At 43.2% G+C, this 24,616-nt stretch overlaps 1 protein-coding gene across 2 annotated transcripts in view; it reads left to right on the forward strand.

Moving 5' to 3' along the window:
- Positions 1-4,660: 4,660 nt before the first annotated feature.
- The window catches only part of LOC126187560 (uncharacterized), a 76,334-nt gene continuing 56,378 nt past the window's right edge, over positions 4,661-24,616 (forward strand). Inside the window, exon 1 of one of the 2 annotated variants that reach the window (XM_049928715.1) lies at positions 4,661-4,862. In XM_049928715.1, the coding sequence (XP_049784672.1) occupies positions 4,773-4,862 (90 nt within the window). In that variant the 5' untranslated portion in view covers positions 4,661-4,772. The remainder of the gene's footprint in view (positions 4,863-24,616) is intronic. The other variant, XM_049928714.1, reaches the window with a different exon arrangement.

A 24,616-nucleotide genomic window follows, 5' to 3' on the forward strand; every position in this document is an offset into this window, starting at 1 on the left:
GAGATTGGCATATATTGAACAAATATACACCCGGCAAAAGTTGTGCGTACGAATACTTCGAGATGGCGTCGTGGCGGTTCGCGTCGAGCTACTCAGAAGACTGACGAATAAAAATAAATGCCTAAATTAAGAAAACTTTGTGAAGAAAATAAGTGGCATTACATATCGAATATGTACTTAATATTCAGCTTAAAACTAAAGAACCTAGTCACATATAGGGTGTAACAAAAACGTTTTCCTAAACTTTCAGATGAAATTCCTCATACGGACAGAAAGAAAATTCCTTATATGGACATGGGTCCGCAAAAGCTTCCTTTCCGTGTTAGAGTTCAGTTTCTACTGCAATACATTAATCATCTACTTTGAAACGAATCTCACCTGTGAACAGCACATTTGCACTAAATTGAGGATTGACACGTTGTTGAATGTACCATTCGCGTAAGTGTACCCTAGCTGAGAAATCAGCTACTGATACTGCGTGCACACGCTGTGCATGGTAAGGATACAGCAGGTTTCCATGTAGCACTCTCCACACTCTCATGTAGTCAAAGTTATTTGCTGTAGCTAATTTTTTTTATGCTGGCAATGAGGTTGTCAAATGCACGAAGAACTTCATCCTCACCCAGTGACAAGTAGTAGCCTTAGAACGTCCTGTGATCCCTAAGACGACGATCAAATGCCTCGTATGTCCAATGTCAACTTTGTCTCGGGGCACCGTCGTTCTCGAAATCTCTCCCAATACAAACGTTGAGCGCCAAGGCCATTTCCATCTGCTAACCCGTACAGTGAATTGGCACCTGCCAACTCAGCATTTGAGTACAGTTCTCTTGCACTGTTCTCGATGAGCAACAAAATGAAATGAGCATGAGGCATTGACGGGCGGGAGACCCAGTCCACGGAAGTTAGGCCGCCGGCTTGTAAATCTTATTTCAGGTGGCGCCGCCTTGGGCGACTTGCTTGTCGTTGATGGCATGAACAGACCAGACCTCATCGACGGTGTCAGTGTTGAGACAGGTATTAGTGATCACGATGATGTCATTACGACTATGGTTATGGAAGTTAAAAAGTCGGTCAAGAAGGCTAGGAGAGTATTCTTACTAGAAAGAGCAGATAAGCAGTTGTTAGCATGCCACTTAGTAAATGAATCGACCTCATTTACTTCTGGTACGATGGACGTGGAAGAATTATGGACAAATTTTAAACAGATTGTAAATCACGCATTGGACAAGTCCTGATGGGATTCCAATTCGGTTTTACAGAGAGTACTCTACTGCATTGGCTCCTTATTTAGCTTGCATTTATCGCGAATCTCTTGCTCAACGTGAAGTCCCGAGCGACTGGAAAAAAGCGCAGGTGACGCCTGTATATAAGAAGGGTAGAAGGACGGATCCTCAAAATTACAGACCAATATCCTTAACATCGGTTTGTTGCAGAATTCTCGAACATATTCTCAGTTCGAATATAATGAATTTCCTTGAGACAGAGAAGTTGCTGTCCATGCATCAGCACGGCTTTAGAAAGCATCGCTCCTGCGAAACGCAACTCGCCCTTTTTTCACATGATATCTTGCGAACCATGGATCAAGGGTATCAGACGGATGCCATATTCCTTGACTTCCGGAAAACGTTTGACTCGGTGCCCCACTGCAGACTCCTAACTAAGGTACGAGCATGTGGGATTGGGTCCCAAGTATGTGAGTGGCTCGAAGACTTCTTAAGTAGTAGAACCCAGTACGTTGTCCGCGATGGTGAGTGTTCATCGGAGGTGAGGGTACCATCTGGAGTGCCCCAGGGAAGTGTGGTAGGTCCGCTGTTGTTTTCTATCTACAGAAATGATCTTTTGGATGGGGTGGATAGCAATGTGCGGCTGTTTGCTGATGATGCTGTGGTGTACGGGAAGGTGTCATCGATAGGTGACTGAAGGAGGATACAAGATGACTTGGACAGGATTTGTGATTGGTGTAAAGAATGGCAGCTAACACTAAATATATATAAATTTAAATTAATGCAGGTCAATAGGAAAAAAAATCCCGTAATGTTTGAATACTCCATTAGTAGTGCAGAGCTTGACACAGTCACGTCGATTAAATATTTGGGCGTAACATTGCAGAGCGATATGAAGTGGGACAAGCATGTAATGGTTCATCTGTAAAGGAGACCGCTTATAAAATACTCATACGACCTATTCTTGAGTACTGCTCGAGCGTTTGGGATCCCTATCAGGTCGGATTGAGGGAGGACATAGAAGCAATTCAGAGGTGGGGTGCTAGATTTGTTACTGGTAGGTTTGGCCATCATGTGAGAGTTACGGAAATGCTTCAGGAAGTCGGGTGGGAGTCTCTGGAGGAAAGGAGGCGTTCTTTTCGTGAATCGCTACTGAGGAAATTTAGACAACTAGCATTTGAGACTGACTGCAGTACAATTTTACTGCCGCGAACTTATATTTCGCGGAAAGATCACAAAGATAAGATAAGAGAGATTAGGGCTCGTACAGAGACAAATAGGCAGCCATTTTTCCCTCGTTCTGTTTGGGAGTGGAACAGGGAGAGAAGATGCTAGTTGTGGTACGAGGTACCCTCCGCCACGCACCGTATGGTGGATTGCGGAGTATGTATGTAGATGTAGATGTAGATGTAGATGAAGCAGCACAACACTCAGTCCACGAGGGGGAGAAAAATCTCCAACCAGGTCGGGAATCGAACCCGGGCTCACTGGATCGTAGGCAAAGACGTCACCACTTTTTTTTTGTTTTAATCTCACTTTGTTTGATACAGTTCGTTGCATTTGTTCGGGACAGACGTCCTAAGACACCCCTTCAAATTCACCGATGATCCAGTCACTCACTTTTTTATTCCAAAGGGCAGCTAATCCTCTGACCGAACACACTGAGCTACCGTGCCCGCTACTCAGCCAAGCAGGCGGACTGCTTGATAAGCACTAAACAGCTGATGCTACAGACTTGATTTTAGTAGGACAATGATGTGAGTCATGTCAATATTACATTCGTTCAACTGGAACAACAAGCACTGGTAGTAAACCAGACTAGAACTTACTGCACATCTAACCAAACGTAACCAAGAGGATATTTTGAATATCATGTAAGAAAACGTTTCATGTAATGTTGATACGTGTTGTGTCTCCGTGTTTCCCGTGATTAACGTGATTATGAAGAGAAGTAGAAATTTGGAAATTTGTGGTAAGGTCTTATGGGACCAAACTGTTGAGGTCATCGGTCCCTAAGCCTACACACTACTTAATCTAACTTAAACTAACTTACGCTATGGACAACACACACACACACACACACACACACACGCCCATGCCCGAGGGAGGACTCGAACCTCCTACGGTGGGAGCCGCACGGACCGTGACAAGGCACCTCACACCGCGGGGCGAAGAGAAATAGAAAATGAGCTCTAACACGGAAATAAAGTATCCCCAGAGCCACGTCCGTGTAACACATTTTATTAATCTATGTCTGAGTAATCTTTATGGAAAGTTTGACCATACATTTGTGTTACATCCTGAATAGTAGCAACCATGTGATTAACATTATTTATCAGAATGAGATTTTCACTCTGCAGCGGAGTGTGCGCTGATATGAAACTTCCTGGCAGATTAAAACTGTGGCCCGACCGAGACTCGAACTCGGGACCTTTGCCTTTCGCGGGCAAGTGCTCTACCATCTGAGCTACTGAAGCACGACTCAGGCCCGGGACTCACAGCTTTACTTCTTCCAGTATCTCGTCTCCAACCTTCCAAACTTTACAGAAGCTCTCCTGCGAACCTTGCAGGACTAGCACTCCTGAAAGAAAGGATATTGCGGGGACATGGCTTAGCCACAGCCTGGGGGAGTTTTCCAGAATGAGATTTTCACTCTGCAGCGGAGTGTGCGCTAATATGAAACTTCCTGGTAGATTAAAACTGTGTGCCCGACCGAGGTTCGCAGGAGAGCTTCTGTAAAGTTTGGAAGGTAGGAGACGAGATACTGGCAGAAGTAAAGCTGTGAGTACCGGGCGTGAGTCGTGCTTCGGTAGCTCAGATGGTAGAGCACTTGCCCGCGAAAGGCGAAGGTCCCGAGTTCGAGTCTCGGTCTGGCACACAGTTTTAATCTGCCAGGAAGTTTAACATTATTTATGGTTGTAAGTATGGAACTGTGGTAAGCCTTTTAAACTTATGTCAATGTCGCCGAAGAGCACCTCTATAGTGACATTTCTTCAAAAAACAAAAAGAAAAGGACAGTGATATTATCTCTGAACTCCAGAAGAAGCTATGAATGTCATATAGTCGTAAAATAATAAAGGCAGAAGTGGAAGCCGTAGAATGTCTGCTTAAATGGAAGTTTTGTTTCTTACTGGACCTGAGATGGTTGTGTAAATACAGGAATATTTTGTTCTTGTTTTGATGCACGAAATAGCGGTGTATAAAGTAACGTTATGTTAGTCTTAATGCCTGTCCAGGAAAATGTGCTGGCTTTGTCACATTAGTACGCGACAAAACTTCCATTCGCATGCGGAAACTCCACGCTAGCATTACTGGGTGGCGCTAAATTGCTGTCATTTTGTATGCGTCTCGTCCACTGACGGTCCTCGCCGTCCCTGACTGAGAGCTGGTGGTCACGCCGTGGTGGCTTCCAGGGCGGCCCTTTGTCGTCATTTGTAAGCGATTCTGCGATAACGGAGAACAAAGCTTTCGGGAGCGCTCCAGGGACGACGTGGAGGGGCTGGGGGGAATTTCCCATGGTTTTATCCCCAGCCCAGACCGCATGCATATATGGATGAGGCAGTGTCCGTCAAAGTTATTCACGCTACAGAAGATCTGACGAGACGCAGCTCCGCAACCTGCGATATGAGAGCCTTAGTGGTGAGTAGACATGCGCTTCTGTGCTCAACACTAATCGCTCATCCGCTGCTGAACGCTTTACATTTATCTGTGAACCTCTAGTGTACTGCTCCTACCTATTTCATATCCAAATAACTAGAGTTCTTCCACAACTGTCTGTGTGTGTTCGTCTGACTATTTTTCGTTATTTATCAGCATACATGAAGTATTAGTGTTATAGCTGGCATATCTTATTACAAATATACGAGGGCGGCCTGAAAAGTTATGCGTCCGAATTTTTTACGTGAAAATTCTCAAAGCTTTTTAAATAAAGCAAAAGTTAATAACATTCTACGTCTTTATTCTTCATGTCTACATATTAACAGCCCTCTACCGCTAGAGAGCTCCGAATTCTAGAGGGTAACATGACGGTGTGTACCATAACTATGTCGGTGCTTGAGTAACAGCGTGCTGGAATCGAGTTTCGAATTCGAGGAGTTCGTCCACACATGGAATACCCCCTCCATCAGCATGATATTGCCAGACCACACACGGATACTGCAAGATTTGCAACAATCCTACGCCTTGGGTTCGTCGTCATCGATCATCCTTCATACGGTCTCGACTTTGCCCTATTCGATTTTGATCTGTTTCCAAAACTTAATAAACACCTGCGCTGACTTTGCTTTGCTAGTGATGAAGTGGTGCAGATAGGGTTGAGACTGTGCCACCGTCAACAAACATTCTACAGACAGGTCTCTCGTTGAGAGAACTGTGTTCGTCGTCAGGGAGACTATGTTGAGAATTAAATATGTAGACATGAAGAATAAAGATATGGAATGTTAACAACGTATGTTTTATTTTAAAATCTTTAATAATTTTCACTTGAAAATTTCGCAGGTATTATTTTTCACCGCGTCCTCGTATTTGCCTTTCGTATGGCTGATCTCGCCTTCGTTTAAGTTAAAAAAAGAACTTATACTTGATCGAACAGAAAACTTAAAACTCTTTATAATATGCACCCAGAGGAGAAATTTACATTTAAGTCGATTTAAGAATTAAAACTGAACTGTTTAGCGACATTGACATATTTCATGCTTTAATAGACCGGATGTAACATTACACTCCTACGTGCCTCGTGTGAAAACAAAGTCACTTTTGTTGCATTATTTTACCAGTCGAAGAGAACGGGGCTTCAGTTATGATGTCAATTGTAATATATTTTTCCAGAGGGTTTTACATTAAAACCGAATAGGTAAAATCCGTAATTCGGAAGCGTTTTCTACTCCACGAACGACTATATTTGTCTGGATTATTTCATCGTGTTTCAGTTGATCTTTGTTAGTTTCTAATGCAATTATGCCGTATACATCAGAGTATAATATGCTTCTATTACTGTGCTCTGCAAATTACTGCTCAGTAGTGTAGAGGAGAGTATTTTTCTCTGCTGATAGTACTGAAATACACTGAGTGACAAAAGTCATGGTATAACGATATGCACAGATACAGATGGCGTAGTATCGCGTACACAAAGTGTACAAGGGCAGTGCACTGGGGGAGATGTCATTTGTACTCAACTGATTCATGTGGAAAGGTTTCCAACGTGAACATGGCCGCACGACGGGAATTAACATGCTTACGCGGATGATAGTTGGAGGTAGATGCATGGCACATTCCATTTCGGAAATTGTTAGAGAACTCAATATTCCGAGATCCACAGCGCCAAGAATGTCTCGAGACACCAAATTTCAAACATTATCTGTCACCACGGACAACACTGTGGCCGACGGCCTTCTCTTATCGACGGAGAGAAGAGGCGTTTACGTAGAATTGCCAGTGCTAACAGACAAGCAACACTGCGTCAAATAACTGCAGAAATCACTATGGGACGTATGACGAATGATCCGCTAGAACAACGCGACGAAATTTGGCGTTAATATGCTATGGCAGTAGACGGTCGACGCTAGAGCCTTTGTTTCAGAGCATATCGTGTGCAGCGCCTTTCCTGGGCTTGCGACCATATCGGTTTGATGCAGTTCGTGGTCTAGTGGCTAGCGTTGCTGCCTCTGCATCATGGGGTCCCGGGTTCGATTCCCGGCCGGGTTGAGGATATTCTCTGCCCTGGGACTGGGTGTTTGTGTTGTCCTCATCATTTCATCCTCATCATCATTCGTGACAGTGGCTAGATTGGACTGTGTTGAAACTGAGACTTTGTACGGCCGCAGATGACCCCACAAACCAAACATCATATCGGTTTGACCCTAGACGACTCGAAAGTCGTCGCCGATTTCAGTTTGCAAGAAGTTATGGTAAGATTCGATTGTGGCGGAAACCCCACGAAGCCATAGAGCAGGGTTGTCAACACGGCACTGTGCAAGCTAGTAGTGGCCTCCTAATAGAGTGGGCTGCGTTTACATGGAATGGAATGGGTACTCTGGTCCAACTGAACCAAGCACTGACTGGAAAAGGTGATGTTTGGCTACTTGGAGACCATTTGCAGCCAAATTTATGGATGACAATGCTCCATATCACCAGACCACAGTTATTCGCGACTGGTTTGAAGAATATTCTAGACAACCGAGCGAATGATTTGGCCACCCAGGTGGCCCGACATGAATCCCACGGAACATTTATGGGACATAATCGAGAGGTCATAATCGGCAATACATTCATAGTTATGGTCGGCTATAGAGGCGGCATGATTCAGTGTTTCTGTAGTGGACTTCTAACGCCTTATTGAGTTCATTCCACTTCGGGTTGCTGTACAACGCCCGGCAAAAGGAGGTCCGACACGATATCAGGGGATATCCCATGATCTTTGTCAACTCAGTTTATTTTCTCCCTCAGTTCACTGACTGCGCTTAGAAGGAACGACCTGTTATACGGCCTTGTGTGAGCTCTCAGTAATTTGTTTTCTTCACGGCGGCTTTGGGTCTAGTATAAGAGATGCACAGAACTAATCTTAGATTTTCTCCGGAGATTGAGTCTCATAATTTTCTACGTAATTATTCGAGAGATGCCGGACACTTCTTTTGTGGGTCTGGCAGTTTATACTTTTATTTCCGTCATATTCAAACGTCAGTGAAGCAAGTTGGCGAGGATTGGCGTTGCTTTCCATTCAAATGGCTCGATGTTCTCACTGCACGCTGATTATCCAGGGTGGCATTGTTACTTATTTATCCCAGTCTTTTATTGAACAGTAGACGGAAACAAATCCACGTATAGTTCAATTATGCATCTTTTTTAAAAGTATATTTCACAATGTACAAGTAAAATATTGTAGAAATACACTGTCGGCCTATTACTGATTTAGCGCAAGACTTGATAAAATACCAGATTTCTTGCTTTCTCTCCAGAAACAAGAATAAATAACAGTAACGTTTATTGCGACCAAATGGTCACGTAAAATTTCCAGTGACTATGTGGGTTCCGAGTTACAACCCATTTTTAATAGCCGAAAGATAGTTCATGGCCTGGTGCTCCGTCAGAATACAGGATGTTGCAAATACGACAGGGAGCCATAAATACACCTCCGTCCAAAAAGTTGCGAGCCTGATTTTATTCCTGGATTATAAGCGACGTCAGCGCAGTAGCTGCGGCGGAGCTTGAACTAAAAAGTGTAAACAACACACGTGCATTCAACCAGTCGGCTGTGAGCAGGCAGTGTTAAGTAGTGCATGTGGGGCCGTAGTGTTCCAATGCGTTGTTTCACAAATCGCAACAGAGCAACGAAATATCCCTAAACCAAGTGTTCGGGACATTCTCCAGAATGTTTTGGAGAAGAGAAAAGTTTGTGCAAAGTTTGTCCTGCACACGTCGACTCCTGAACAAAAAGAACGACGCGTTGAAGCTTGTCGTCTTTTGACTGAAACGCAAAACGCGAACGATTCTTTCCTGGAAATGATCATCACAGTTGAGGTGACTTCCTGTTATCAATACGAACCTACCAAAAACGAGAAAATGCTCAAATTTACCCATCGCAACACAGCTGATCGCAGTTCCAGGAAGTCTGTGAAATTATATCTGCTCAAAGGTTTGGTCATAGCCCCGAATAAGTAATAACCGGAAGAATCAAGTCAGGAGAATACAGCGAGTGTGGCAGTACCTGAATGCCCATTTCAGCGATGGCAATCGTAGTCTTCCGACTCCCATGGACACGAACGTTGTCGTGTTGGAAGGGCATTTCTTGTGGCCCACGTACTCTCTCCGCACAATGCCGCCAACAGCCTGCGAAAGTCCGCAGTGTTTACACCCTCCTTCCACGAAACCACATTGTCCACCTCTGTCCTTGGTTGTCACACTCCATGATGTCCGCTCACTTAAAGCCACCAATTGGGAAAATTTTATTGATGTTATCTTCCGTTTATTCTTAAACTGAGGTGAGCGTTTGCAGACTTTCTTAAGAATAACAACTATAATGTAGGCACACAGTATGTTTTAAAATGTGTCTTTCGGCATGGGTTTTGTAACTTTTCTAGCATTAGCAGAGCCATTAAAGCCTAGTCTCCACCATGCTGTCTCAGTGGGTAATACCGACAGACGAATATGGCTCAATGTCGACAGGGTTTCGATATTTACGATGCTATAAAACTTACAAAAAAGGTGTTTCTTCTTAAATAAGGTGTTATACCTAATTTCAGATGGCGAGGACAGGAAAAAGAAAATGACATAATGCTAAATGTAATGCATTTACTTTTCTGAAGTGAGGGCGAATAGTGTATAGAGTATCAAAGTAGTTGAACATACTAACAATATTCCAGTTTATGGTCTACTAAAATCAAATTCAGAGAAAAAACCATCCGTAGAGAAAAGATTTGATTTTTCTCCTGAACCGCAGCAAGAATTACTGAACTGGGTAACAACGTTGGCACAACTGTTCTATGGCATTTACTGGTTGAATTTCAGTGAATTTCTTATAACCTTGCGGAAAAACTGAGCCGTAATCACAATTTCAATGAAATTACCAAAGTGACTGGCAAAGACTCTGTTTCTGATTTTGAAGAGAGGAATCCTAAAATAAGCTTAAGAAAACCGTCAGCAACAAGTATCAACAGAGTTCTACCTTCAGTTGATATTTTTTTTTAATTTGACCACCATTTTCGATAAAGAAGCTGTGTACTGATAGTTACATATTAAGATAAAACATGTTACTTTCTTAGAACAGGAACTTTATTATGTCTGTATTTCATACTGCTGGTATTACACTGTAAGGGCATCGATATTACCCAGGTACTTGGGTAAATACCAGTAGTTTGCAGACTTGAGACAATGTTCATATAGCTTTGAAAGTCTTCAACATTTTTCGATTTTTCTGGTACAGCTGTAAGTCTAACATTCCTAGGTCACTGAGGGTGCCATGAATTTTTCCATAGGAGAGACAGATTCCAAAACAAAAAGTTTAATCTCTTAAGGTCTCACCTGCTGGATGAAATCAGTAACATTTGGTTGGTTCGAAAGTTTGCCTCCTTGCATGAAGCTGATAAATGTGTGTTCTGCTGTTGCAGCCATCAGAAAACTTGCTCCTGAAGCTGGTGATTAACGTTGTATACGATAGAAAAAAGAGTGGGTATGGTTTTCGTTTATGGCGGACGACACCAAACTGTTGGAGTAGAGGTGCGTTTCTGTGCTGAAATGTTTCCTGATCGTGCCAAGACCTTACCATCCGTATGTGTAAACACTATACAAAAAAATTTCAAGAGTGTTATTGTGAAAAATCCAATACGCCAATGATAAATAACATGTACTGATCGGCAAGAAGTATAACTAACATTTTGTCAGCACTAGCGTACATCCAATATGTCGCTTAAGTCGGCTTCGCTATGCGAGTAGGAAAATTCAAAGGTATGACCTATGAGCACTACATTCAAACTCTTCGCTCCGACAACAGCTTGATGGCAATGACTTCCAAACTCCAAAACCATGAACAAATCAGTCTTCGCAGTATACTCGTGTAGTCAGTTGGTAATGCACACTGCCTGAGAGAAATTTGTTACCTTTTCAAAAATCTCATCATTGGTCCCGGATTTACTGATGGGAGCTGCAGGTAACCTACCTACGGTTCCGAATATATTTTCTGCCATAGTTATCCCATGGGAAAAGAGGCGGCCCATATGGCACCAACATGAAGGATGTTCCACCCACCCTGCACAGATGATTACATTATTAAAAGAACTCAGCGAGATCATTCGATCGGTCATCTGGGGTACCCAGAAAGACCTAAATGTCATATTCGTACATTTGGACTTTCATCTATTGAGAAAATTAAGAGAATAGACATAACAGAGAAACCTGGCAATTCTCTTACTCATTCTGGTTGTACACTGGTGTGCAAAACTTAAGGACGAAAGTAACTTCTCAAGTTGTGTCACTGGCAAGCACCAAAGCTCGATGAAAGTTGGATGACACTTAAAAAGAACTGCTACAATATGGTACAGAATGTGACTGAAAAAAATACACAATGAGACGAACAGAAGTGACGGTTTTGGTAAAGACAGTAATTTCACTGAAGCCGTCGCGATTCGTGATGGTTCCCTCAACCCCTCAAAATGTGATACACGGTTTTTAACAGGTGTGTGATCACAACGGATGACAGTGCATGTTCTACAACCTTCTCCCGTGATGGCCACAAAGTTGGTAACGCATGTTTGTGGTAGGGTTTCTATTCCTCCAGCAGCGCTGTTGACAATTGCTGGATGGCCGTTCGTGCATGTGGACATACTGCAACACTTCTCCCGAACACATCCTACAAGTGGTCGATGAGATTTCAGTCGGGGAATGAGCAGGCCAGTCCTATCATCGAATATCCTCTCGTTCTGAGAGCTCCTTCACCTCCACTGTTCGACGCGGTAGTGCATTGTCGCCATAAAAACGAAATCAAGACCGAATGCACCCCTGAAAACGCGCATGTGGGGAAGGAATACAGCTTCACAACAAATATTTACGGGTGAGTGTATCGTGTTGAAAGATTTGGAAGTCAGTAAGCCAGCGTAACATTATGCCTCGCCACACTATAACACCTGTACCACCAAAGCGACCATGTTCAACAATATTGCACTATCCTTATAAGTGGGAAGGTGACAACACGTAATGCACCCAGTGACATTGTCGTACATGATCGTTTCACTGGTACATGTGTCAAGGTGTGAGAAGTCACATGGGCGTATTAACCCCCAAACATTTCCACACAGTACTGTCTCCGTTCAACGTTATCACAAGTGGCTGTACATATCTATTTCTTGTTTTCAAAACAGTGTCACGAAAGTAGTTTCCGAAAATAGGTAAAAAAATAATTTTAAAAAATTTACAAATGAACCCAAGTTCATCATGATGTGTTGTTCCAAATTTTTGTAGCAGTTATTTTTAGATATTTAATGTAGTGTCACTCTTTTTTCATGTTGACATTTTTGCTAACTCGATGAGGCTACATAAATACTTTTCAAGTAACTCAGATTTACATTGAAGCTTATTAGCACATACGGCAACATTTGTGCTGTCAGATTTGATATCTGTGAGCGCCTTAGAAACTTAATGCCGTTCTTGCAATGCTGCACTGTTCGCGCCAAGAAGTAAGGGAGCGAGACTGTAAGCGGTGATACACTTCTTGTTAGTGTCCCAAACACTTCTGGTTGGGCCACACAGGTGGACACTCCACTCCTCACCCTAAACTCTTCCCTGATGGGGATATTAGCACAGGATTGCAAATTCCGAATCACAATGTTGGCCGGAATATCCGGAGTGACTAAGTAAAATCTCGTGGCCAAAAGTATGATGTCCCATCGGGATGATGCGCGTGCTCTGAGGCAGAAATCAAAAGAATGACAGAATACAAGTTCTGAGAGAAATATTGTGTTATACTCAACACTGACACAGAGCGCCCTTGTCGCACTCCATATACAAGTCCTTCGCAAAGCCGGGATAAGTTAAACACCTTAACTGTTCACAGTACAGAAAAATACATATATAATGAAGGCTCTTCTAATGTACGACTTTCGTAGAGAAAGTTGCGACTGCATTATGACTATCTTCTACCGCCATTAAATGGAGGTACTACACAACTGAGCAAGAACTCGGAAGAACTGGATAGAGCTGGAATCCAGTCTCTCTTCCACTTTATCCGTGGTATTGAAGGCGCCTCACCTCAGGGGGCGTGGCACTCGTGAGCTCAGCATTTGGGCGGTGCTGACCGCCATTGCTACCACAGTCGGACAACAGTAGTATCTTTGGTGCCAACGTCTGCACACGGAAGGATTGCCCCCGTGTGGTGTCGGCTGGCTACAATATAGTATATCCCACGGGATGGATTCAGCCTCTTGACGCAAGCTGATTATAGTGAAATAGCCTGCTTATGGTGTATCGTCTCAGTTATGCGACTGGATTCGTGATTTCCTATCAGACAGGTCACAGTTCGTAGTAACTGACTGAAAATATCGAGTAAAACAGGAGTGATTTCTAGCGTTTCCCGAGGTAGTGTTATAGGCCCTCTGATGTTCCTTATCTATATAAATAGTTTAGGAGACAATCTGAGCAGCTGTCGTAGGTTGTTTGCAGATGACGCTGTCGTTTATCGTCTAGTGAATTCATTAGAAGATCGAAACAAACTGTAAAACGATTTAGAAAAGATATCGGTATGGTGCGAAAATTGGCAATTGACCTTAAATAACGTCAAGTGTAAGGCCATCCACATGAGTGCTAAAAAGAGTTCGTTAAACTTTTATTATACCATAAATCATAAACCAATGAATTCCAATTACGAACAGCTTAAATTAGAAAGAACACACCGAAGATGTTGTGGGGAAGGCAAACCAAAGACTGCGTTTTATTGACAGAAGTCTTAGAAAATCTAACAGATCTGCAAAAGAAACTGCCTACACTACGCTCGTACGTCCTCTTTTAGAGTACTCCTACGCGATGTGAGGTCCTTACCAGATAGTATTAATGGAGTACATCGAGAAAATTCAAAGAAGAGCAGCACGGTTTGTATTATCGCGAAATAAGTGAGGGAGTGTCACTGACATGATAGAGGATTTTGGGTGGACATCATTAAAACAAAGGCGCTTCTCGTTGCGGTAGCATCTTCTCACCAAATTTCAATCACCAACTTTCTCCTCCGAATACGAAAATATTTGTTAACCTACCTTGGGAGAAACGATCATCACAATAAAGTAAGGGAAATGAGAGCTCGCAGGCAAAGGTATAGGTGTTCGTTTTTCCCGCACCTGTACGAGAGAGGAATAATGGAGAATTATTGTGAAGGTGGTTCGATGAACCTTCTGACAGCACTTAAGTGTGATTTGCGGAGTATACATGTAGATGTAGATGAAGATGTATTTTAACTCTGCGCGCATTGGCCAGTTTCCTTATGGATATGTGAGAGCCGTGACGGATGTGTATTTGTAGAGCATAGGTGAATGTAATGTATGTATATATAGTGTAGGGTTATATTTGTGTTGCATGATTATAATGATGAGAGAATGGAGGGGGTGAAATGTCCTGCTGGTATATAAACTACTCTCGAAGTAGCACCAAGGGGGTCGCCGAACTTAACATTCCCATCCAACGGACGGACCATCATCAACAGTTTCACATTCATTCACTTCATGTGACACTGCGATGACGTTAGGAATTTAATCCAGGAGATTGTGTCGTGATCAGAAAATTAACGCCACCACCTTCCCACCCCTTGCCAGTCTAAATACTGGCAGTGAAAATTTCATCCACTACCAGGATTCGATACCTCCGAGTCGAAAGACACAACATAGGTGTGCGTTAGTGGCCTCGGCTACAGAGGTGGATCTAGCCTCAAGCGGGTGCGCATTGTCGCCTAGTAGGACGAAAACATCATATACAGTATCGAAATAAGGATTTGAATAAGACACAAGGTGTCATTTTTTCAAGATGTACAGTAGCAGTTCCTCGTCGAACGACTCGGAGAGCGGTGGGTCTATATAATGAACATAGGAAAAGGAAAACAAATACAGCATCAGATGAACTCAACCAAATTATGAAAAATAAAATGCCTTGATATCTACATCTACATCGATACTCCGCAAATCACACTTATGTGCCTGGCAGAGTGTTCATCGAGCCACCTTCACAATAATTCTCTGTTATTCCAATCTCGAACAGCGCGCGGAAAAAAACACCTGTATCTTTCCGTGAGAGCTCTGATTTAGGCACCTTACTTTATTACGATGATCGTTTCTCCCTATGTTGTTCGGCGTTAACAAAAAATTGTTGCATTCGGCGGAGAAAGTTGGTGACGTTGAATTTAGAAGCGACATAAATCATACCGTCCTTGTCAACTACAAACAGGTACTAACACACATACTGTCATCTTTAGAAACACTTAGTGGTAGGCAATTAGAAGACATCCAGAAAGCAGTCCTCGACACTACATAAACAATACCTTAAGTTGATTCCATAGCACAAGTTGTGTCACAAACTCAAACAATGGACGTATCGTGATTCCAGGACACATATTCAGAATCAAATGAGATACAATATTGCTTGGCACTGCTAACAGAGGACTAAATCTCGGTGAAGTTAATAACAAATCCAAAGCTTTATACGTGTGCACTAAGTTTAGGTAACGGAAAAAGACATTAACTAGTTTTACGGCACAGTTCTTAAATGGAATAGCTGCAGACAGTTTTCGCCTTGTAATAAGTGCTGAGCGTGTACCTAATGAATACTTACATCTGAAACACTCCCTAACTGATTGCACGTACATTGAGCTCAAAATGCCAGAAACAAAACGACCAACATCACCGAACCCAGTGACACGGCCTCGTGCAATAGAAATTCTTTCGTTAGCAAAAATGGTTCAAATGGCTCTGAGCAGTATGGTACTTAACTTCTGAGGTCATCAGTCCCCTAGAACTTAGAACTTCTTAAACCTAACTGACCTAAGGACATTACACACATCCATGCCCGAGGCAGGATTCGAACCTGCAACCGTAGCATTCGCGCAGTTCCAGACTATAGCGCCTAGAACCGCTCGGCCACTTTCGTTAACAAATGAAGAGTGACTGGTTCCACAGTTTTGTCGAATACGAATATCTCTGCTATAACATGACATATCAGAATTGAATTCCACTTGCAGTCCACTTTACATGTTGGAGATATGCCCTCTATAGTCTCTTCCTACTGTGAGAGATATTTGCATGTCAGCCCCTTGAAACTGCTCTGTGTATTTTTAAAATGTGCAACAGAAAAATATCCTGAGCAGAAAGCCAGATAAAAGAGTTCGGTTCATACAGTTTTTATTTCCTAATAGGACACATCTATCGTGCCTTCGTTCAAAAATTAATGGTTATCATGCACTTCACACACACACACACACACACACACACACTTACATACATATGTATATTGTAGTTCCCCAGTATAAACTTACTTATGAATCGTCCACAGCCGGCCGGAGTGGTCAAGCTGTTCTAGGCGCTACAGTCTGGAACCGCGAGACCGCTACGGTCGCAGGATCGAATCCTGCCTCGGGCATGGATGTGTGTGATGTCCTTAGGATAGTTAGGTTTAAGTAGTTCTAAGTTCTAGGGGACTGATGACCTCTGCAGTTAAGTCCCATAGTGCTCAGAGCCATTTGAACCAATTGTCCACACGTGCTTCTGAGAGCGCCTTCGTGATAATACAAACAACTGCAGTATAACAAATCACTACAATCAACAACATGGACAATCGTAGTTTTGGTTGTTATACACTCCTGGAAATTGAAATAAGAACACCGTGAATTCATTGTCCCAGGAAGGGGAAACTTTATTGACACATTCCTGGGGTCAGATACATCACATGATCACACTGACAGAACCACAGGCACATAGACACAGGCAACAGAGCATGCACAATGTCGGCACTAGTACAGTGTATATCCACCTTTCGCAGCAATGCAGGCTGCTATTCTCCCATGGAGACGATCGTAGAGATGCTGGATGTAGTCCTGTGGAACGGCTTGCCATGCCATTTCCACCTGGCGCCTCAGTTGGACCAGCGTTCGCGCTGGACGTGCAGACCGCGTGAGACGACGCTTCATCCAGTCCCAAACATGCTCAATGGGGGACAGATCCGGAGATCTTGCTGGCCAGGGTAGTTGACTTACACCTTCCAGAGCACGTTGGGTGGCACGGGATACATGCGGACGTGCATTGTCCTGTTGGAACAGCAAGTCCCCTTGCCGGTCTAGTAATGGTAGAACGATGGGTTCGATGATGGTTTGGATGTACCGTGCACTATTCAGTGTCCCCTCGACGATCACCAGTGGTGTACGGCCAGTGTAGGAGATCGCTCCCCACACCATGATGCCGGGTGTTGGCCCTGTGTGCCTCGGTCGTATGCAGTCCTGATTGTGGCGCTCACCTGCACGGCGCCAAACACGCATACGACCATCGCTGGCACCAAGGCAGAAGCGACTCTCATCGCTGAAGACGACACGTCTCCATTCGTCCCTCCATTCACGCCTGTCGCGACACCACTGGAGGCGGGCTGCACGATGTCGGGGCGTGAGCGGAAGACGGCCTAACGGTGTGCGGGACCGTAGCCCAGCTTCATGGAGACGGTTGCGAATGGTCCTCGCCGATACCCCAGGAGCAACAGTGTCCCTAATTTGCTGGGAAGTGGCGGTGCGGTCCCCTACGGCACTGCGTAGGATCCTACGGTCTTGGCGTGCATCCGTGCGTCGCTGCGGTCCGGTCCCAGGTCGACGGGCACGTGCACCTTCCGCTGACCACTGGCGACAACATCGATGTACTGTGGAGACCTCACGCCTCACGTGTTGAGCAATTCGGCGGTACGTCCACCCGGCCTCCCGCATGCCCACTATACGCCCTCGCTCAAAGTCCGTCAACTGCACATACGGTTCACGTCCACGCTGTCGCGGCATGCTACCAGTGTTAAAGACTGCGATGGAGCTCCGTATGCCACGGCAAACTGGCTGACACTGACGGCGGCGGTGCACAAATGCTGCGCAGCTAGCGCCATTCGACGGCCAACACCGCGGTTCCTGGTGTGTCCGCTGTGCCGTGCGTGTGATCATTGCTTGTACACCCCTCTCGCAGTGTCCGGAGCAAGTATGGTGGGTCTGACACACCGGTGTCAATGTGTTCTTTTTTCCATTTCCAGGAGTGTATATTGTAACAAAACATGACGAAAGAGAAACACGTGTACACTAATTCTTACTTCGAACGATAATGACTACAATCCAAAAGTCACCTTCTCATGAAATTTATACACAACCGTTTATTCACTGAAAATTTCAAGATCAGTTACGCTGTGTAATCCACATGACTTCTTCGTGCATACAGCCCAATCTCAACGTCATTTTTATGCACAAACGTCCTAATACGAAGGGAACCAGCTTACAGTGTTCCTTCACTCGAAGTCTTTACATATAATTTTTATTTGAACCCAGCGAACTAGGTCACACACACCTGTTTGCATGCAACATTCTGCCTAACTCTTCTCATTCAGCTCCCACTTCTATGTAATGTTTGTTTTCTCTGATAATTTCAGTCAACTCTTTCACTTTGTAATTTTCCCATCGCAGGTCATCATGGTATCTAATACACACCTCACTCATACATTCGAGACTACAACTTCACTGAATGACTGATTGACCATATCAACTTTATTTACACAGTGCACAAGGTCAATGCGATCACACACCCAACCACATTTACAGTGGCACAACTTTCTGTCAAATCTAGTGCAGCCTGATAATTGAAAAAGTCTAGGCCAAGGATTGCCTCAGCAGTTAACAATGGAATAATTAGAAAATTTGTATTAAGCTAATATGGTCTACTTAGAAAACCCAGCTGCATTTGCTGTTTGACTTCCACACACTTACCTGTAACTGCCCCTCAGTGGAAATATTGGCCATGCTCTGCACTGCAGCTTTTGAACAAAATGGTTCAAATGGCTCTGAGCACTATGCGACTTAACATCTATTGTCATCAGTCCCCTAGAACTTAGAACTACTTAAACCTAACCAACCTAAGGACATCACAGAACACCCAGTCATCAGGAGGCAGAGAAAATACCTGACCCCGCCGGGAATCTAACCCGGGAACCCGGGCGTGGGAAGCGAGAACGCTACCGCACGACCACGAGCTGCGGACCAGCTTTTGTACATATCTTCTCTGATGTATCGAAGATACTTTTACATGCATTATAGGACAGTTATAGGCTTTTGTTTCCTCTTTTTCCTCATACAATATCTCCCTGACATCATCAAAGTCTATGTCCAACAATCATGACTTTTCCATTTTCTCCCTAGTTTCACACTTATGACTTGTTATCCTTTCTGTTAGCTTCTGTAATGGCTTCACAACCTCTTCTCTGTTACTATCATTGTTGTGAGGATTAGCTAATTCGATTTCCCCGATATGTGGAGGAGGCATATTTTTGATCGATGATGCGTTTTTATTAAAATGCCACCAGTACAAGGGATGTGGACTCCAAGACTCACATTCACAAATCCCATTCCTTCTCTTATTTCGGTTTTGTGAATAATACGGCGGCCAGTTTCTTCGTTCAGAGCGCTCAGTAAGGAGTAGCTCAGATTTATCTGAACCTCAGTCATAATCCTGCTCATGCAGTAAGTCTGAAACTAATTTACGTCTTCCTTTTTCCTTCCTGTGATTACAAAATTCCATCACAATCGATGGGGTAATTTCTTTAGGCAAATTCGGATCAAGTCTGGCAGATCATATGGTGTCTCTATGTATTAATTTACCATCTCCTTAAAATATGCGATGGATGTTGTGATGAGTATCTCACAGTAATTCTCCATAATGTGGAAGCTCAACTTTATCCATTCTTGTATAATTTTTCGACCAAAACTCATTGAGAAAATCTCTTCAAAAATCACAATACGTTTTACAAAATAGCTCATGAAAATCAGCATCCATGCTGCTACCTCTTCTCACAGATGGCTAATTACGAATTTCATTTCCGACAATGGTTCCTGCGAAAGCAGAAGACTAAGTTCAAATTGACTGAATCACATCTGTGGCTGGAAATAAAGAATACTTTTGCATGGATACAGAGTGCTGCCTACACTCTTCATCATTGATTTCCACGCTTTCATGTCAAGTAGTTGGTGCCACAAGTCTTCGAGATCGAGAAAATCTTCTGACACCACCCGTTTTCGATTATTGCTCTCGTCAGTGCATTCTAGTTTAGGAGCTCCATCTTTTGTGTTAGCAGTAGAGCCAACACCGTGTTACGGGTGGAGGCCGAAATGCACGCGTTTTAGCTCACGCAAGCTGGCGTGAGCAGGGAAGAACTATACTGACGTGAGGTCTGGAACATGACAAGGAATGATACTTAGTTTGATACTTAACTTTAATCCATTGATGATGAACGTCGCTCTTGACGGTACATGATTCACAATATTATCTGTTCAGAATACATTCTTGAAGACAGTAATTATAGTAACTGAACATGGCGCCTTGCTAGGTCGTAGCAAATGACGTAGCTGAAGACTATGCTAAACTGTCGTCTCTGCAAATGAGATCGTATGTAGACAGTGAACCATCTCTAGCAAAGTCGGCTGTACAACTGGGGCGAGTACTAGGGAGTCTCTCTAGACTAGACCTGCCGTGTGGCGGCGCTCGGTTTGCAATCACTGATAGTGGCGACACGTGGGTCCGACGTATACTAACGGACCGCGGCCGATTTAAAGGTTACTACCTAGCAAGTGTGGTGTCTGGCGTTGACACCACACCATCTACACGTATTTTCTCCTTATGTAAGTGGGCTTGCTGCAGTTGACCTAACATTTCGCAAATGCGTCTTATAACCTCAAGTTGTGTCTGCTTGAAACGCAGCAGTGTCTGTACTTCATCGCCATCATCTACAGCTACCAGTTGTGTATGAGATCCACCTTCACTTCTGAAAGAGATCTGCTCGGCAGTGACTGCAAGTACACTTAGTTTTCCATTACTTTATTTACTTCGCTTTTTTGTATGAAGACTTGCTATATGCTTTCTACTGACAGACATGCTCGAGAAACTTCTATTGTTTGGTACGAATTCCAGATGCTATTTCCTTGAGCTGATCACTATCAGTGATTCTCTCATCGACCGCAGCATGAAGTCATACTAGACTGTAGCCACACAGCTTTCAGGTCGCTCTGTTAATCCCTGTTCAACTTCTTGCACTTCACTAATCCGCCATGCTACTTAACCTTCCCATTGATTTATTCCACTGATCTCCTGTCTTATTTCAGCCAGTTCCTGTAGGATAGATTCCGTAGTCACTTAGCTTTTTGCAATCGCCAAATCTAAACTGGTTCTCATTTCATCTGATCTTCTGTTTTGGACATCTAACTTTTGACTTTGTTCATCAGACTTTCTTTTCCGTTTCTGTTGACCCTCCTTTTGCTCGTCAAACCTTTTCGCAAGGTTACCTTTCTGTTCGTTCAGACTCTGCAAAATAAACGCGAATTTATCAGTCTGCTACACGAGTTCCCTTCAATTCTCCCTCTCTAGTCAGCCCAATGTTTTCTGTCCTATTGGGCTAGTGAATATCCACACTTTCCTCAAACACTAAGTCCTGTGAACTATCCGTCACGGCTATACTTTTCATTCTTCAACAGGTAATGACGCTGATTCCTCCTACCTACTCGTCATACTTCCAATTGCTTAAGCACATCCTCTCTCTCACAAAACAACAAAATAAAAAAATATTCGATACTGCTACCAAGTACCATACAAAAACCTAGAAAATCCTTGAAACACATACAAATTACCCCAAAAGAGTACAGCCGGCCGCTGTGGCCGAGCGATTCTAGGCGCTTCAGTCTGGAACCGCGTGACCGCTACGGTCGCAGGTTCGAATCCTGCCTCGGGAATGGATGTGTGTGATGTCCTTAGGTTAGTTAGGTTTAAGTAGTTCTAAGTTCTAAGGGACTGATGACCTCAGATGTTAAGTCCCCTAGTGCTCAGAGCCATTTTAACCCAAAGTGTACAACTCAAATGCACTGCTAACAGAATGATAACCATTCAGTCGTCATTGCTGAATCAACAGTTGCGTGAACTCCGGAAAAAATAATGATTAATACACATCCTACCGTCTGCTTGTTTCTCATAAAATTCTCACGGATGCGAAGATTCATGTTCAAAAATGTTCAAATGTGTGTGAAATCTTATGGGACTTAACTGCTAAGGTCATCAGTCCCTACGCTTACACACTACTTAACCGAAATTATCCTAAGGACAAACCCACACACCCATGCCCGAGGGAGGACTCGAACCTCCGCCAGGACCAGCCGGAAGATCCATGGTAAGGCTCTACAGATACATGTCTTTGTTCAGTAAATCGTACCTCTAGCATGGTGATGAAAAGATTCTGCATAGGGTCATCAGATAAAAGGTGTTTTTTTTAATGAAGTTGCATCTATTGCACCTTCATTCTTAAATAATGCCTATCATGCACCTCTACCCACATATGTTGATTACCTATCATGCTTGTATAAAAAATAATATTACATATTTAGATACAACACAACAAACATGATAACTGATGATTTTGCAAAATAGATAACATGGATTTAAGGAGGATGTGGTAGAAGGTAGTGTAGCGGAGGCTGCATTAGATTTATTTCGCGGCACATCTCTTTACCTGAATACCTCTTTCAAGACAAATCTACATTCCATTACTATTAATCTTTCATAATAGGCATTTGTGAGAGGATGGAGGCAACAATGCGTGGTATAAAATTATATAAGACAAAAAAAGGTTCATCGCTCATGAATGACGACAATGTAATCAAACATGCAGTACCACATTCAAAACACAGAATATTACAAACACAAACAGGATCACGCAATTTAGCATTCGTTTCCACTTTGTAACTATTCATTAAATAAGGAGTTCTTTAACACGTTTGAAAATGGAATGAGTTGGAGACATTGATTCTGTCGTACTTGGGATCAGCCTCACGTTCAAGATATTGAAGCTAGAAAACGGATGGAACAAGGATCATTTAAGCAAAAGCACAGTTAGAGAGTGAGCGATGTTTAGTTCTGTAATCTGCCCCCATTAAAGCCAGCAGTGAATGGATATAGGGGGCAGTGAACAGTACTGGGCTATGTTTAATTCTGCAATCTACTCCATTAAGGCAAGAAATGAATGGACATAGGGGGCAGTGAGCAGTATTGTATCAGAAACGTGTGGCAAAATTTTTGCTAAGAATCAAAAAAATAGTTACCATCAGAAAATTCTCTGCACATACAGATGTTAATTGGGTGCTTAAGTTCATGCTCCAGGACTTATACAGCAACACTTATTGGAAATTATGAAATCAAGAACACGTGGGACCTAATGGAGTAAAGTAGCAACATTGGACACAAATGTACATCAGTCAAAAGAGTAGTGAACTTATGATATTCGGCACGGGGTTCATAAGGTAACACATAATCAAATTAGCAACGTGGGAGCTCATTATGATTCGTTCTTCAAACAAAGCTCTCAAGTAATGTTAGTTCAAAAGAGATAAAGGACACACCATCAAGTTACACTGAAGATGCAAAATTAAGTAAAAGAATCGAAAAAAAGGGGAACCAATAATAGTTACCTTAACATAACGAAGCTGTAACAAACGGATTAAGCACTTCTTAAACCTAGAATATATCAGCCAAGTACGTGGATCCCCACTCAGTCAGGACTTCTCAGAAGAGCATGCTCGGCCACTTACAAAACGCCGCAACAGTGGCGAAAAAGTTTGCATGGACGAAACGGTTCCTCTTTTGAACAGTTGGAAGGGAGAAATCCCGTTACATGTGCCTCACCACATTCCAGTGATATACGGACGTAGCATATTGACACCGCTCAATTATTTCCGTTCTCTCGTCTGCCTTTCTACCATGTTAAGTTTGCAAAGCTTATTCACTCCTAGTACTAACTCTGGTTGCCCGCAGAAAGATTTCAAATCCACTCATATTCACTGTTTTCCCGCAAAAACATTTCAAATGTACTCATATTCACATCCACTCATTTATTGTCATTTACAGGATAAATGGGTAACGGAAGGGGCTTATACAAGTGAAATAACTGGGCTAATTAATGTCCATTTTCTACAGGGGGTTTTTGTAAGCTTTACAGTGTAATGTGCGTTGCGAACTCAGCACTGTAAGCACGCATAGATGTGTCAAATGTGGAGTTTTATGAAAAGAACCTAACTGACCGATTTACCCTCTCATATGCAAACTGTTTTTGAAATTTATTCTACAGACTGGCCGATGACATCACCTTTCCGGAAAAAAAACTAACGTATCCCTGCTCTGTTGTCGACTGAACGTTTTTGTTCATGAACCTCTGGTTGGAAATGGCTTGTACCGTGTTTTAACAACAGAAAGACAAACACTTCACCATCTCTGATAACTTATCTCCCGTCTGCCAAAGGCCCACGGTTGCATTTTGTAGTTTAACGAGGCTTAGACGCCATTCGACCGAGATATCTTTCGCTATCATAGCGAGAACAGCAGATACGTTGGCACTAACTTGTTTGCTGCATACATACGATGCCACTGGTTCCCCATATGATCATTTTGTGGAGCAGAAGCAACGTACCGACATACCGCAAAATTTACTTTCGGTTTTTCAGAGTTGAAATTCCCTGACAGATTAAAACTGCGAGTCGGACTGCGACTCGAGCCTAGAACGTTTGCCTTTAACGGGCAAGTGCTCCACCTGCTGAACTCTTCAAGCACCCATCCCTAGAGCTTTACTTCCGCCAGTATCTTATCTCTTACCTTCCAAACTTCAAAGAAGTTCTCCTGGAT

The sequence above is a fragment of the Schistocerca cancellata genome, chromosome 5 (assembly GCF_023864275.1).
Source record: "Schistocerca cancellata isolate TAMUIC-IGC-003103 chromosome 5, iqSchCanc2.1, whole genome shotgun sequence".
Lineage (NCBI taxonomy): Eukaryota > Metazoa > Arthropoda > Insecta > Orthoptera > Acrididae > Schistocerca > Schistocerca cancellata.